The 13,397-nt window shown below is 49.6% G+C and overlaps 3 protein-coding genes across 3 annotated transcripts; 1 reads left to right on the forward strand and 2 right to left on the reverse strand.

The window, feature by feature from the left end:
- Positions 1-377: 377 nt before the first annotated feature.
- TGAM01_v205034 (hypothetical protein) lies at positions 378-1,448 on the reverse strand (the record flags this gene model as incomplete). Its single annotated transcript, XM_018803510.1, has 1 exon — positions 378-1,448. One exon carries the CDS (start codon positions 1,446-1,448, stop codon positions 378-380), a length of 1,071 nt encoding a protein of 356 aa, XP_018663207.1.
- Positions 1,449-2,009: 561 nt separating this feature from the next.
- On the reverse strand, positions 2,010-3,668 carry TGAM01_v205035 (hypothetical protein; the record flags this gene model as incomplete). Its single annotated transcript, XM_018803509.1, has 1 exon — positions 2,010-3,668. The coding sequence occupies one exon, from the start codon at positions 3,666-3,668 to the stop codon at positions 2,010-2,012; it is 1,659 nt and encodes a 552-aa protein (XP_018663206.1).
- Positions 3,669-6,159: 2,491 nt separating this feature from the next.
- On the forward strand, positions 6,160-7,428 carry TGAM01_v205036 (hypothetical protein; the record flags this gene model as incomplete). The annotated part of the gene is made up of 3 exons (XM_024549564.1): positions 6,160-6,618; positions 6,677-6,851; positions 6,911-7,428. 3 exons carry the CDS (start codon positions 6,160-6,162, stop codon positions 7,426-7,428), a joined length of 1,152 nt encoding a protein of 383 aa, XP_024405696.1.
- Positions 7,429-13,397: the final 5,969 nt, after the last annotated feature.

The raw sequence follows: 13,397 nt of genomic DNA on the forward strand, positions 1-13,397 counted from the left end.
TCGTCATCTTTGTCGTCAAAGTTTGTCAACAACAACTACAGCATGCACGATCTTGGCCAACTAATGTATATACGCATGCGTTATCTGCTCGCAGCTCATGACCACCATCGCTCTATGATCCGGTGGGCTTAAGCTATCTATTGGTGTCGGATATTTTGAACGGCGCGCTCGTGCTCGTGGCCACAGGAAGCTGTATTCTCTATTATCTAATACTCCTGATACCTCATACAACAATCTAGTTATTATAAAGATATAAAGTTTTCCTATTGTTCAATCATAACTCGCTCTCCTTGCGCATCTATTCTATCAGTGATTTGGCCAAGACCCCAATACTAACGTTTACAAGTCCCCTTTCGAAAGACAGATACAAGTACAAGCTATAATCCCTCCTTGGCCAGCATATCCGCCACATCCAGGTAAAACGCAACCGCATTAAACGTCCTCTTCATCCCCATCCACTCCCTCACCGTCCACGCCGCCCGATTCGACCAATTGATCAAATCCAAATGACTCACCCCCATCAACGTTCCCCGATACACTCCCCATCGACTGCTCTCCACGCTCACCAGCCCATCATTCTCCCCCTCTGCCCTGCCCACCACGCCGTACGGCAACCGAAACGCCCCCAGCAGGGAAGGCTCGTCAATCGCCGCCCCGTACGAAAAGTACCTGACCGCCTCGTCGTCTAGGACCTTTGTGTTGAATTCCTCGCGCATGTACCGCGTCGTCAGCTGGCCAAACGCAGAGGTCCCCAGCCCCGCGCGCCGAATGATGCTGTACAGCCGGGGCAGGTGGATCGGCCCGGCGCCGCGCTCGACGAGGTAATCCGCAAAGGGGCTGCCGCGGTGCGGCGTGGCGATTGTCACGAGCGAGGCGACGCGGACGTTTTGCAGGACGGGTTTCAGCCGGGAGATCATGTAGCGCGCGTCGAGGCCGCCCATGCTGTGGGCGATGATGTTTACCGTTGGGGTCTCGTGCTTGTCTCTGCTGGTTTGCGCGACAATGTCGGCGGCGAGCTTGGCGGCGCGCTCCTCAATGGAGCCCGACGGTGGGACGGACGCGGTGATGACGGCGCAGTTGTTCTGCGTGAGGGCCTGCTTGATGCCGTGCCAGTACTCGATGGGCGGGAGGAGGGCTGAGACTCTGAGCTCGGAGAAGCCGAGGAGGCCGTGGGCTAGGACAATGGGATATTTCGGTGTTGCTGTAGTGGTGTCAGTAAATGTGCCAACTTCTTTTTGAAGACGAGCGCTTGATTCAATCATACCGTAATTCTCGCGAATAGTAGCGTAATCATCATGTATGCGCCTCCCAACGTCCCGAATGCGAGGATCGCTGCTGTCCTTGAGATACGCCTTTGCGGTGCTGAAGAAGTGATGCGAAGGGCGTAGATTCGGCGGGGGAAGAGGAGAGAGGCGAGGGCCACGATAATGAAGAAGCCATTTTCTCATGGCTCTTTAGTTTGAAGGCTATAGATGAAGCATACTTGAGAGCAGTAAGCAATTGGGTGGTGAGGAGGAGTGAAGGTTGCTGGTGATTTTTGCGCCTTGGTGAAGCTAGATGCTGTTTAGTGTCGCAAAGGTTGCTGACGTCACTGTCGCAAGTTGGGTTCTTAGGACGGTGGCCTTCTACGTAAAATGGTGATGGCAATCAGGATTCAGTGGATTCCTTTCTATTTGGGTTACTAATCTGCACAACATGTATCGAGATATGCCTTAATTTTTATTCCATTACTCGCTCACCACATGCATTGTGGCCAAACCAACTTTCAAATTCGCTGTGTAACGAGCTGCTAAAGACGCTGCTCGTTATTTACCAACCCATTCCTCATAACATAATATATAAACAGGTAGACTATAGACATGCCATACGCATGAGCCCATCTCCCAAATCTATGCTTGTCCAATTCTTTATGTACAAAAACACTTTTCAAACAAACTCCACGTAACGCAATATCAGAGAAAGATGCCGCCTCTCCTCCAATGACGCAGCCTCTGATCGGCAGTAAGCTCCTAGCCTTTAACCGGGCCCGAGGGCAGCTGGCTAGGTGCATTCTCATTAGTCTCGCCACTATAGGCTGGCCGAGGCCGTAAACCGTCAAACGGCCCAGACAGGTTCTCTGCAATGGCTTCGTCGTAGCTCGGAGGCGGCACGTCTTCATAAGCCGGAATATCGCCTGGAGGGAGCTGCGGAGGGTATAAAGGATCTTGCGGAGGCCTGGGAGGCATGACGGGTGCAGCAGGCGCGCTTGGCCGCCGGGCAATTCTTTGAGGAACTCCAAGACTCCCTGAGCCGCTGGCTTCAGAGACTGAACTCCGGGGAGGCAGCCGAGGGGGTCGAGAAATAGTAACCTCTCCTGGGCGCGTGTTCCTAGCAGCTTCTAGCAGCTCAGGAGGCGGCGTGATGCCGGAAAAGACGCTGACGTTTGCAAAATGAAGAGGCAGAAACAGAGTTTGGGGCTGGGAGTCTTTGGCCATCCTGGGCGTCCCCCAGCTCACGCCTAGCTTAAGTTCCAGTTCGTATTTTCGAGAAAGGTTGCAGGTATTGAAAGAAGGGGCGACGGTATTGGGCAGCTGCCTAGTCCTCCAGAGCTCATCCGGCAGTGTCACTTCTTGTCCGACTTTGTCGTCCGGAGCGCATAGGGGGATTTCAAGGTCGGTATAGGAGGCAACAACCCAGCGGTTGCCCTTGGGACTGACCAATCCATGTGCCCTGATTTCTGTCACACTAAGCAGGTCCAGCTGAAACGATGTCAGGTAGACTTGTTCGGGGCTGTCTACGAGCTTCTTCGCAATGAGCCGGAGGGGAATTGGCTGATTGCATGTGAGAATGGAAGGATGCGGTAACCGGGCTGAAATCTCTACTGATGGCGGCGTCGGGGAGTCAGTGGTAGGACTCGCCAAATAGTCATTCTTTCTGCTGCTAAATATTGAACTGCGCTTCTTCTGTCCTGGCGTCCGCGGCTGGAAGGAAAATGGCCGTCGAGCGAAGGCTTCTTGGCCGGTGACAGGAGGCCGAGGCGGTTCAATGGGCAGGAACTTGAAGCCGAGCTGATAGCGCCAGTTTTCCTTGAGAAGTCCGGGCCGTTGGACCGTAACCTTGATATAATACCGGATCTCCGCCGCCATAGGATATCCAGTGAGTGATGGTGGCAGCGTCGCCGTAGCATGCCGCAGATACAGTTGCTTAGAGCCGTCCATCACCCTGACACCGCTTAATCCAAAGAGGCCGCCGCTGGCTCCATAGCCTCCTAAGCCGGCCAGGCCACCGATTCTTGCCATGGCTTGAGGGTTGCTGCAAGCATTGTTGATAGGCAGCTTGAACTTGAAGGGGAACTGGTGCTGGCCGGCATCGAGGGGATACGAGCCGTAGGGACTGGAGGAGCTTTCGTAGTAGTCGTCTGGGAAAACCTTGACAAGCTTGTACAAGATCTTGTGGTTCTCGCTGACGAAGCTGCCCGGAGGCCCCGGTGGGGGACCGGCGTTGGCAGTGCTCGGCTCGTAGCCGAAGTTTTTGGGGACTTGTAGAGCTGTGCCCGACTCTCCCTCGAGCTTGACGACGATGGAACCGATTTGCTCGCTCCGAGGGAGATTCAGAATGACCTTGCCGGAGACTGCATCGAGATTGGTGTAGAACTCTGGCTGGTTATCCAGCGCAATTCTGATGGACATGTTTGGTGATTTAGCCGCTCCGTTGGCGAGCAGATGAGCCTGCCCGCACGGCTATGGAATGCAATGGCGAGATGAGAGGAAGAATATTGAAGAAGAGAAATTGTTTGTTTTTGTTGCTAGCTCCGCGCAATTGGGCAAGTACCAGGTAGCAGACGAGAAGGTAGGCCGGACGACACTCGGCAATTGATCAGGCGAGGGGCTAAATCCGGCGCAGTGTCACTGTCTGAGACGTGCGAGACGTGCGAGACCAGCGAATTGGACAGAGTCGAGCCGGATACTGAACCCGAGATGGTTCAGTTAATAAACAAGAAGTCAAAACAGGGGTCGCAGGGCTGAGGCGAGGACTACGCGTCAAGACTTTGACGATGGGGGCGCAGCTATGAAGGCACGCCTTGAGCTCATGGGGTGTTGGATTCTGGGATTGATGTCATGCCGGCAAATTGCTGGCTAGGCGTTCCTGCTTATGAGTCCGCTAACGCCAGTGTGGCTTGCCGCGCGAGACACTGACGACGTGCTGAGGCGCAAAGGCCGCTGGATCCGACCGCCGTGGCTTTGTCTCTACACTGAAGCTATTGAGCTGCGACAAATGCAGTGGGAGCTGTATGATTTGAGCATTATTGTTTGAGCATTATTGTTTGAGCATTGACGGCTTTCTTCTTTTTTTCTCTTCTCTTTCCTTTTCTTTTGTTCTAAAAAAAGAATCAATGCTTTGTTCTGTTGGAGCTGGCCTCTGCTGCGGAAGCATCATGCTTGACGCTGAGAATTTGGCGCTGAGAGATTGTTACGTGGTTGGCTGCAACAAAGAGAGCAGATAGAAATCTCATCACAACAATGACAAAGACAAAGACAAGGCACGTGGCATCGGGATGTGTGAAATGGACTCTAGCCTGGTTGAATTGATTGACTCTTTTCTCTTGACTGGTCCAGCATGACGTCTTTTACAGACGTGACGTACGAAGAGCCAAAGCACCGCCATATCAAAGTTTCCCTCCTCCATGATCTGCTATCGCGAGCAGGTCACGATCTGGGAGCTATTGCTCTCAATACAACTCTGCATAGCTGCTCTGCTGCTCTGTTCATATTAGGAAGATGCTGCCTATATGTCCAAAGCAGTTAGTTGATGTTGCATTGGCGCCGAGGCGCTCTTCACTGCAACTTCACCTCGCAGTTCCCGCCTATCGGCATCCACGTCGCCCTCATCGCTCCGCCTCGCCTCGCCTCGTTCTCTGCGACGCATCATGTGATTGCAGATGAATTGCATTCGTCAAAGTGAACACCATCTGTTGGATGCGCCATTTCCTCGCTTTGCACGTCGAGCGCCCGTCAAACGACATCGACCTTGTTCTGCAAACCCAGAACCGTGTTTGGCGCGCCGGGCATCGCCTGCTTTGTCCCATCGAGTGCTCGAGTAGTGAGAAAACCGGGGCCGTGTTTCTACAGCTGTTGGTTCCAGGCACTTCAGCTGCATATTTCACCTCTGCCATGGCGCCATTTTCAGTCCCCAGATTCTCCAGCGGCAGGTTGCTTGGCACAGAGTCAGGCCTCGTCAACCTGCTGTGGATCCGCTGTTGGCTCTCGCTCGCTTCTTCAGTCCACCCTTTCGGCTTCATTGCAACGTCGTGATAAGTGTACGAGTAATACTAGCCTCTGGCTGTGAAGAACCAACTGCATAGGTGCTCTGGATTTGTCAACCGGCTGTCGCTGATTCCCTCTGACCCGAGACTTGCTGCCCACGAAAACTTCCGTGGGAGGATTCTTTTTAAGCCAAATAAGTCGCAAAGAGGCAGTATAATCTTACTATTCGGTACAAATCGAACTGAAAACGAGCGTAAAACGGTATGGGCTTCTCTCTGACGAGACTCTACCGCGGAAATCACAGGGTTGGCATGGGAATTCGTATTGACATGACAGCCGGTGTCACCAATCGAAATCAGGAAGCTGTTAAACACAAAAGACCACAAACCGGGTGATAGAGCCAAACTGCCGGATCCAGTGCTCTCCTCTCTTTGTGTCGACCTGTCTGCCTCTTGAGTTGGGCTACATCCAATATCCACGCTGCGGACCAACGCATGTATGAGTGGACATGATAGGCTAGTGTGCAGGGGTGTCAACCAACAGCAGAAACCACCAGTGCTACGCCACGGCACGGTATTATCCCCGAATAGGCTCTGTTGCTGGCCCCCATCCCGTCATCAAGACTCTCTTCCGTCGAAAAGAGAACTCGTCCGTGGAGAGGAAACTGTCACGACCCCTGTTCGAGTGATACGCCGAACGGCAATGGTTTCTGCAGCCTTAGCTCGGATGCAATCGATCAACGATGACCAGGGAGCTACTCCATCGGGCTGTGGCTACGATCTGCCTGCCATTCTTCGAGCAAGACGTGGATATATGTTAAATAGCTACCGATTCCCTGATCCGTCTCCCCTTTATGGGATTTTCTGCCCATGGCTAGAGAGCATCTGAGGCTACTACACTGGACCATCTTTTCACCATGGCGGCTAACTGTGGCTCAACATGCCCTACCGAGAACGGATTCTTCACAAACGATCTTAGTATCGGGGGCAGTGCAGTCTTCCTCGCTCTCTACGCCTTCTTGACGCCCGTCACTTTTTACCAGGGATACCGGTTCCGCACTCCGGGGTTTTCTGCCTTGCTGGCAACGGGACTGTCCTTTGAGGTCTTGGGATTTCTGGGGAGAATACTCTTGCAAAAAGGCCGAGATCACCAAGGCTACTTCGCCCTCGCTCTCTTGGGAAGCGTTCTAGGAGCAACATTTATATGCAGTGCCATGTCGATTGTACTGCCTCATATACTTGCCCTCTTTGGAGATCGGCACGCACCATGCCAGTCATTCTTTACAGCTTTCCTCCTGAGCGCTTTGCTCATGGTGAGCCTCACACTCAACATAATCGGCATTGTTTTTGTTGTTTATGGGTATGAGGGAGTAAGCGTATGTTATAAACCCATCTTTACGTCTTGTGAAGACGATCTGCTAACAACATCAAAAGCGTGATCGAAGTGCCGACATCATTGCCGGAGGACTGGGCGCTCAAGCTTTCTTATTACTAGTTATCTCTGCAGTGTATACTTGCTTCATCATTGGTTTGAGGCCCGAAGCCGAAGCCCCAAATCCAGCACACTCAGATATCTATTATTCCAGTCGCTTTTCTAGGTTTCTCCGTTGTGAGTACTTTCCAAGTGAGCCCCAATGTGGTCAGGATGTATCGCCTAACACAACAAAGGCATGGAAATGGCAACCTTTCTCCTTCTCGGGCACACGATATATCGGATTTTCGAAATGATTGGAGGCATAGACGGCACTCTGTTTCAGAGCGAGCCAGCTTTCATAGTCATGGACGCACTTGTTCCATTCCTCGCCTGTGTCCTTTTAACTGTGGCCCATCCAGGTGCTGCGTTTGGATCGTCATGGGCTTCAACATCCTCTCGGAAATGCAAGCGTCGCGGGCCTTCTCTGCCGCCATTACAAACGTCGTTCAGTCACGCTGTCCACCACCGCTACGATCCTAATATCCGCCAACAGTTTTCACCTTCTACTCAACGACCACTTCGAGAAGCTAAGCCTCCGCCCACGTACGGTTCTTACGGACTACCATCATCTCCACGGCCGTTGAATAAGCCACCGAGCCCGATCATCTTGTCACCAATATCGGCCCGAGCGGTAAACCCAGAGAATCTAAGTGAGCGATTGGAGAGGTGGGTGGTGCCTCCGGAGTTAGTTGACAGTGACGAGCTATGGTAGCCGGGCCAAGGGTGTGTGGAGGAGTTGGATCCAACGGCATCTGACAGCGTCTGCAAGATATTGCTCCACTGTCATTGCCTTTTTGATACAGGGGAAGCTTTCCACCTTCATGTACATGTAATTAGACAGCAAGAACGCATTCAACCCGACATGCCTTATTAGGTAAAATGTACGGGCCGAAGTGGTTCGAAACCCTGCAAAGGGAGAACGAGCCTATGAAATCGAAGAAATTGATTCATATTGTTCAACTGCCATCGGACCTCTTTGCTCATCGTACGTGTTATTCATGAAAGGCGCGGCTAGTTCGCTTACGGTTCCACACGAACCATTTCCTTTTCCGCAGCGGGCGCGCGGATAAAGAGCATAGCTCTGACTCGGCAGTTATCCTCGCTTCCCGCGTTTCTTTGCTTTGCGCGTTTTTCTCCCCTTGAACGGCGGCTGTAGCTGTAGTGTGATATGTAGCGCTGCCATCTCCATCACGGCGGCTATGATGGTGATTCGTCGATTAACCGCCGCTTAGCAGAAACTCTGGGCAAGCGGGCACTTACACCCCTGCACGAACCATCCATGGAGCCGCGTGTCTACAGGGTTCGAAGCTTGGATGCTCGTGGAAAGTTGGAACTTTGTTGCGAGATGAAGAAGCCAAGATGCTTTGAGCTATTGGAAGGGGGCTGTGAAGTGATTGCAAGGGCCGGGATACGAAGTTTTCCCTTAAACGTATAGTCAAGCACCTGGACATTGTGTGATGGCTGAGAGTTGCGATTTGTTCCTTTGATATGTCAAGCGCCCGGAATCATGCCGGCGGGGCCGGAATGCTGTCTTGTGAGATTTTAGGAAACAAAGCAGGCAGTTTGTCTGATCGGATCGAAACAATAGTGTTGATCGAAACAAAGTCGCTTGAGGCGTCTGTCATCGGTATTCTCCACATTCTGGATCTGCGCTCGGCTCGCGTCTGTTTAGTCTCTTCTTGTGTTATGTTGGGCCGTTAGCAGAGGGATTGTCCGCGGAGGATTGTGAGGCCTGTTGTTGATTCCGTGTTTTTGCAAGGACCAACGCTTTCATTTTCTTTTAGGCGACAATGCCGCGGGAGTGAGATGTGGAAGTAGCGGACTTTTCGGTTATTTTGGCATAGTAGGCATGAGCCTGGGTCATGATGTGGGAGTTTGATGGGCGGGGGAGTAGGTGTTAGTAGGGTAAGCGTAAATATGATACAGAAAACTTGAAGCTTAGCCCATCTGTTTTATATACATCTTGGGTGGCTTTTGCTTTGAAACTTTTATGATTGCGGACATGGCTAGTGGCACTTTCTCAACTTGATATATCTTCAACTTTCTCACTGAGCCATCATCCTTTGGCTTGGGGAATAGTGATCCTTTTCGTCTTGATATGTCTTTTCATTCTTACTGGCCGTTCCATTCATTCCACCTCTGGAATAACTGCTAACCTAAGACCGGGCTACATCTCGCCTTATGTAAAAAGAAAAGTTACCCAGCACTCTAGTTCTAATATTGGACGCCGTCCTCCAGGCGCGAATGATCCAAGTAGAGTTACTGCAGGCTGGAACTAACCACCATCACGCAGTTAGACAAGTTGGTTCGGTGAAGCATCATTTGGGGTAGCATAACTTTTCTAGAAAAGGCTATATCAAGCATCTCAAGAGTAGCTCAACAAGGCAGCCAGCCTATATATCAAGTACCTACTAATCACTTATTGTTTATGCTTTTTATTATTTATACTTGTATGCAGTGATAGCAGTAGTAGCAGGTAGAGTGTGGATAGATTGTACCCGTAGGTAGCGTTTCTCCCTTGTGAGGTACATGTACACATATATTGCTTGTGGAGGGATGACATATCCCGATAGAGAGATTGAACAAAGATGCATTTGGTCCAGGACAGGAGCTTTTTGTATTGCTTGTAGGCCCTGTGGTTGCTGGAATTGCAACCATTGACCGGGAGACGATGTATGCGTTTGACCTGATCATTGACAGGCAATCAATTTGCTCGTCGGAATCTTTGAGTTGTTGGGAGTGCTATGTTCCCATCGTAACGATACAACATTTGCCATGCTTGACAGGCGGAGGTTGCTGAAGCCACCATCACGATGATGTCGGGGTACACGGCTGAGGTAGGTAGCTTTTAGACAGAGGCATTGCGTTGGCTCGGTTATTGATGCGTTCTGCTTTACTCACTTCCCTTGGATAGATCTGAATAATTTGGGAAAGATGTCTCTCGCAGCGTTGCGGGCACAAAAGTCGAATTTCAGCTACCTACATATAATAATCACTTACGATTAACACGTACATAGCTAACTATATGCTTACTTACTTGTTATCGTTGTCGCAAGCTATATTTAAGGCGAGTATAATATGGCCAAGACTATATCTGAATATGAAGTACCAATGTAGTATGTTGTTATACGCTGATGCTTTCGTTTTCTTTGCAGACAGCCTAGGATCTAAGTTGATGTAGAAAGCCAGCAGGATGACAGAACGAGCCACCATATATAGAGCCCTTACTGTCATCTGGGACTGACATTGGACAGGTAGTTGATCCAAATGCCACCAAAATCATCCAATACGAAATTCTCAGCTTTGCCTCTGTACACTGACAAATGCGAACTCAGATCTTCCAGTCTTACTCCTTATAAGGCTGCCATCAGTCATGATAATCCCCACTTGCTTCATTGTGTCCCTCTCAGCTGGACTGTGCAGCACATATCCTCCATATTCCCCCCTCAGTGTTAAAAAAAAATGAATTTCTGTCAAAGTCCATGACTGGCAGTAGTACGTCGTTGCTGTAACCGAGGTACATGCCGGTACTCTTGTTAAAGAACCCCTTGTATTGTGGACCTCGAACGACAACCCAAATTAACTCTGGTGCCGGATAATCGAGGTCTCCCGAATTGCATTCTGCCCAAGCAAGCTCTCCGTTGTCAATCCAAAGTGCCCATCCGGAATATTTTGCCCGAATCATCACTGTAGATCCGGGCAAGGGATCTGCGTCGAGATCACGACCTTGGAAGTTGGGCAGGCTGATGCGTGAAGTGTGCATTCCTGAAGCTGCTCTCATTGTGACTGTGCTTGGATGGAGGTGATTGGATGCTCTGCTGAGTGATGTATGGATATTGAGAAGGTGAGGTATCTTAGGCTGATGGTGTGTAGGAGTAAAGATATCGCAGGAACAATTCATGCTTCGCTCATCATTTAAATACCCGCTTCCAAGGGATTCATTCGCTTCGTAATAGTGGGAATAGAAATACATTTTTTTCCTAGACAGAGGCGTTTTTGGATGGCAGTTTCTGCACGAACGAATTTGGACGGCGGGTTCTGGACAGAGGCGCTTTTGGACGGCAGCTTCCTTGACAAATGTGATTTTGACTTGGGGTAGAGGCTGGTTTTAGTATATGTATATGATTATATGATAAGGTAGCTTCTAAAAAGACGTAGTTATTATATGAATGAAACTTTGGATAGATGTGATTGTAAATAGAGGCGGGTTTTATATAAGTTGTTTCTAGATAGCTGTGGTTTGTGATGTAAGCTACCAGCCCGTGTACTTATCCCCTCAATAAATCAGACTAGGTACATGTAGCTTCCATGCTAAAGATGGGAGATAAAGTACATGCAGTACTAGCAAGTGGTGTTTTACTACCTATAGGAAAAGTGAATTGTCATGAATAATCGCTTTGGTAGTTGAGATGTCTAACGCCAAGTTTCAACATCAAGTCAGATAACACCATGGCCATGGTTGCAAAAGCATCCACTATCCAATATCCATAACCTGGCCAATGTGCCTACTTCGTACAAGCTCAATTCTTCCTCATGAGCCAGAATCTGCCCATCTACGGGGGAAAGAGGGGTGTGAGAACGGGTGGGGTGTGTCTTGCTTCTTTTCTTTTTTCTCTCTTCTCACTTTTTTCTTCTTTTTTCTTCATTTTATTTTTTCTCTCATTTTATTAGTCCTTTTTTTCTTTTTTCCTTTTATCTTCTGTTGGTCCTATTGCATGGGTCGAGAGCAGGGGGGGTGTGAAGAGGGGTGTGGAAGCTTATGGCTCAGGTTTTTATTCTAGACAGAAGCAGTTTCTGAACTCTGAGTAAGCAGAGGCGGTGGAAAGAGGGGTGTGAGAACAGGTGAGCTGGGTTGTGTCTTGTGGTTTTTTTCTTTTTTTTCTACTTCTTTTTTATTTTTTCTTTATTTTTTTCCATGTTGCGTGGAGCAAGAGCAAGGGGGGTGTGAGGGGGGTATGGAAGCTTACGGCTCAGGATTCTATTCTGGACAGAAGCATTTTCTCGACTCTGGACAAGCAGAGGCGGTGAACTGATATGAGTTGCCTCGAAAAAACTCGATCGTGGTGCGGAGCCAGGCACTTTTCGCTCAAATATTTCCTACTATAGTTTAGTGAACAAAGCAACCCGTCAGTGAGTTGTGCTGTGATGGCTTTCCTCCATTTCTGTCGAAGCCGTTCAAACCAGACAATGATCCCATTTCATATGACTTTTGTTTGCCCTTTTGCGCAATGCTGGGCTTTGAGCTCTTGGCTTGGCATGTGCTGCTTCATGTTACTGGAATTGAGGCATTTTTCCTTGTTGATGACGTTGTCATTTGGCACATTGATGATGTACCAAGTCTTCTTTTGTGTCTCCCAAATTAAATGCGGCTCTCACCAATTCTTCTTTGCACGCTTTCGTCGAGGCAACCGCTGAGGTAGTTGGCTCGTATGGCACATTGAGTTGGACCTCAGTCACTACGAGACTGGGATCTGACTTCGCCAACTCAACCACGCTGCTGGTGCACTGTCCATTAAAGGCCAAGCTATGGCATAGAGATACTTGTGAGAACATAAGAGTACTTGAACATTCATCTAACATCCGAAACTGGATAGAAATTTATAAGTGGTTATAGAGGAGCGCTGATCCTTGTTCTACCACTAGATGTAGCTTTTAGATACTCAAGGTACTACTTGGGGGCTAAAAACGTGTGGAACAATCGTCCCGCCGCAGCCTCTTCGCTCCACAGCAATCCTTTATGGTGGAACGAGTACGAGCACTTTTCGGCTGCACTCGAGACGAAACCCCCATTGCCCAGGCTGTGAAGTCTTGGGCAATCATGTTCTGTAGCCGTTATTTACCTACTAACTGAGCAATGGCATCTGTGAGTTGTGCAGACAATCATACAACTATGGACCGAATCAAGCCGCTTCAGCTGAAATCGCACCCGTATTACCTACTGCGAAACAATAACAAAGTTTCAACAACACTGGCTACCTATGCTGTTAACTGAATGGTAGCAAAACAGGTAAAAACAAATGAAGTAATATGTTACCATCATTCTGACAAGTAGCGAAAAGAGTTGTGTAATTGCTGCGCCGTGGTAATTCGAGCGGCTTGGAGGTCTGTGTTCAACATCCTCCACAAGGCTACAAAACAACACTGCGGTTAAGAACTCATACCTGATCTCTGTTTCATCTCATCTCATAAACTTGCTTGCTTGCTCAGCATGCCATCCAGCCTCGCCACTGTCTGCCTTGCTGTTGCTGCGCTGCCCCATCTGTGTTCCCCACATACAGCTGAAGGATCAGTTGAGGTTTCACTAGCCGCCCTGCATAAAGGCCTTTGCCGCTATTAATAGCCGCTTAAATGCCATTGCGTTGAAGATCCGCAAGACAGAATGTTTTCGCAACTAAAATAGGAGAGTTTCCGGTTGAACGGACACATGTGCGACCCTGGCTGGCGAATCCTACTGCGACGGCAGAGGGGCCGTTAACAGACGATGCCTGTAAACCCTGCAGACTGAAGCGGCAAATAGGCATATAGTCTGAGGCTCGACCAGGTAAATGGATGTGAAAACCATGTGTTGGTAGCATCTACGTCGTACAACCAACAGCCTTCGAAAGCTACAAGGCTATAGAGGAGCAGCCTACGTTCGTCCAAGGCTGGCACTCCGCCGTCTACGACCATATAAGATCGCTG

The sequence above is a fragment of the Trichoderma gamsii genome (genome assembly GCF_001481775.2).
Source record: "Trichoderma gamsii strain T6085 chromosome Unknown Scaffold_15.2, whole genome shotgun sequence".
In the NCBI taxonomy this organism is placed as follows: domain Eukaryota; kingdom Fungi; phylum Ascomycota; class Sordariomycetes; order Hypocreales; family Hypocreaceae; genus Trichoderma; species Trichoderma gamsii.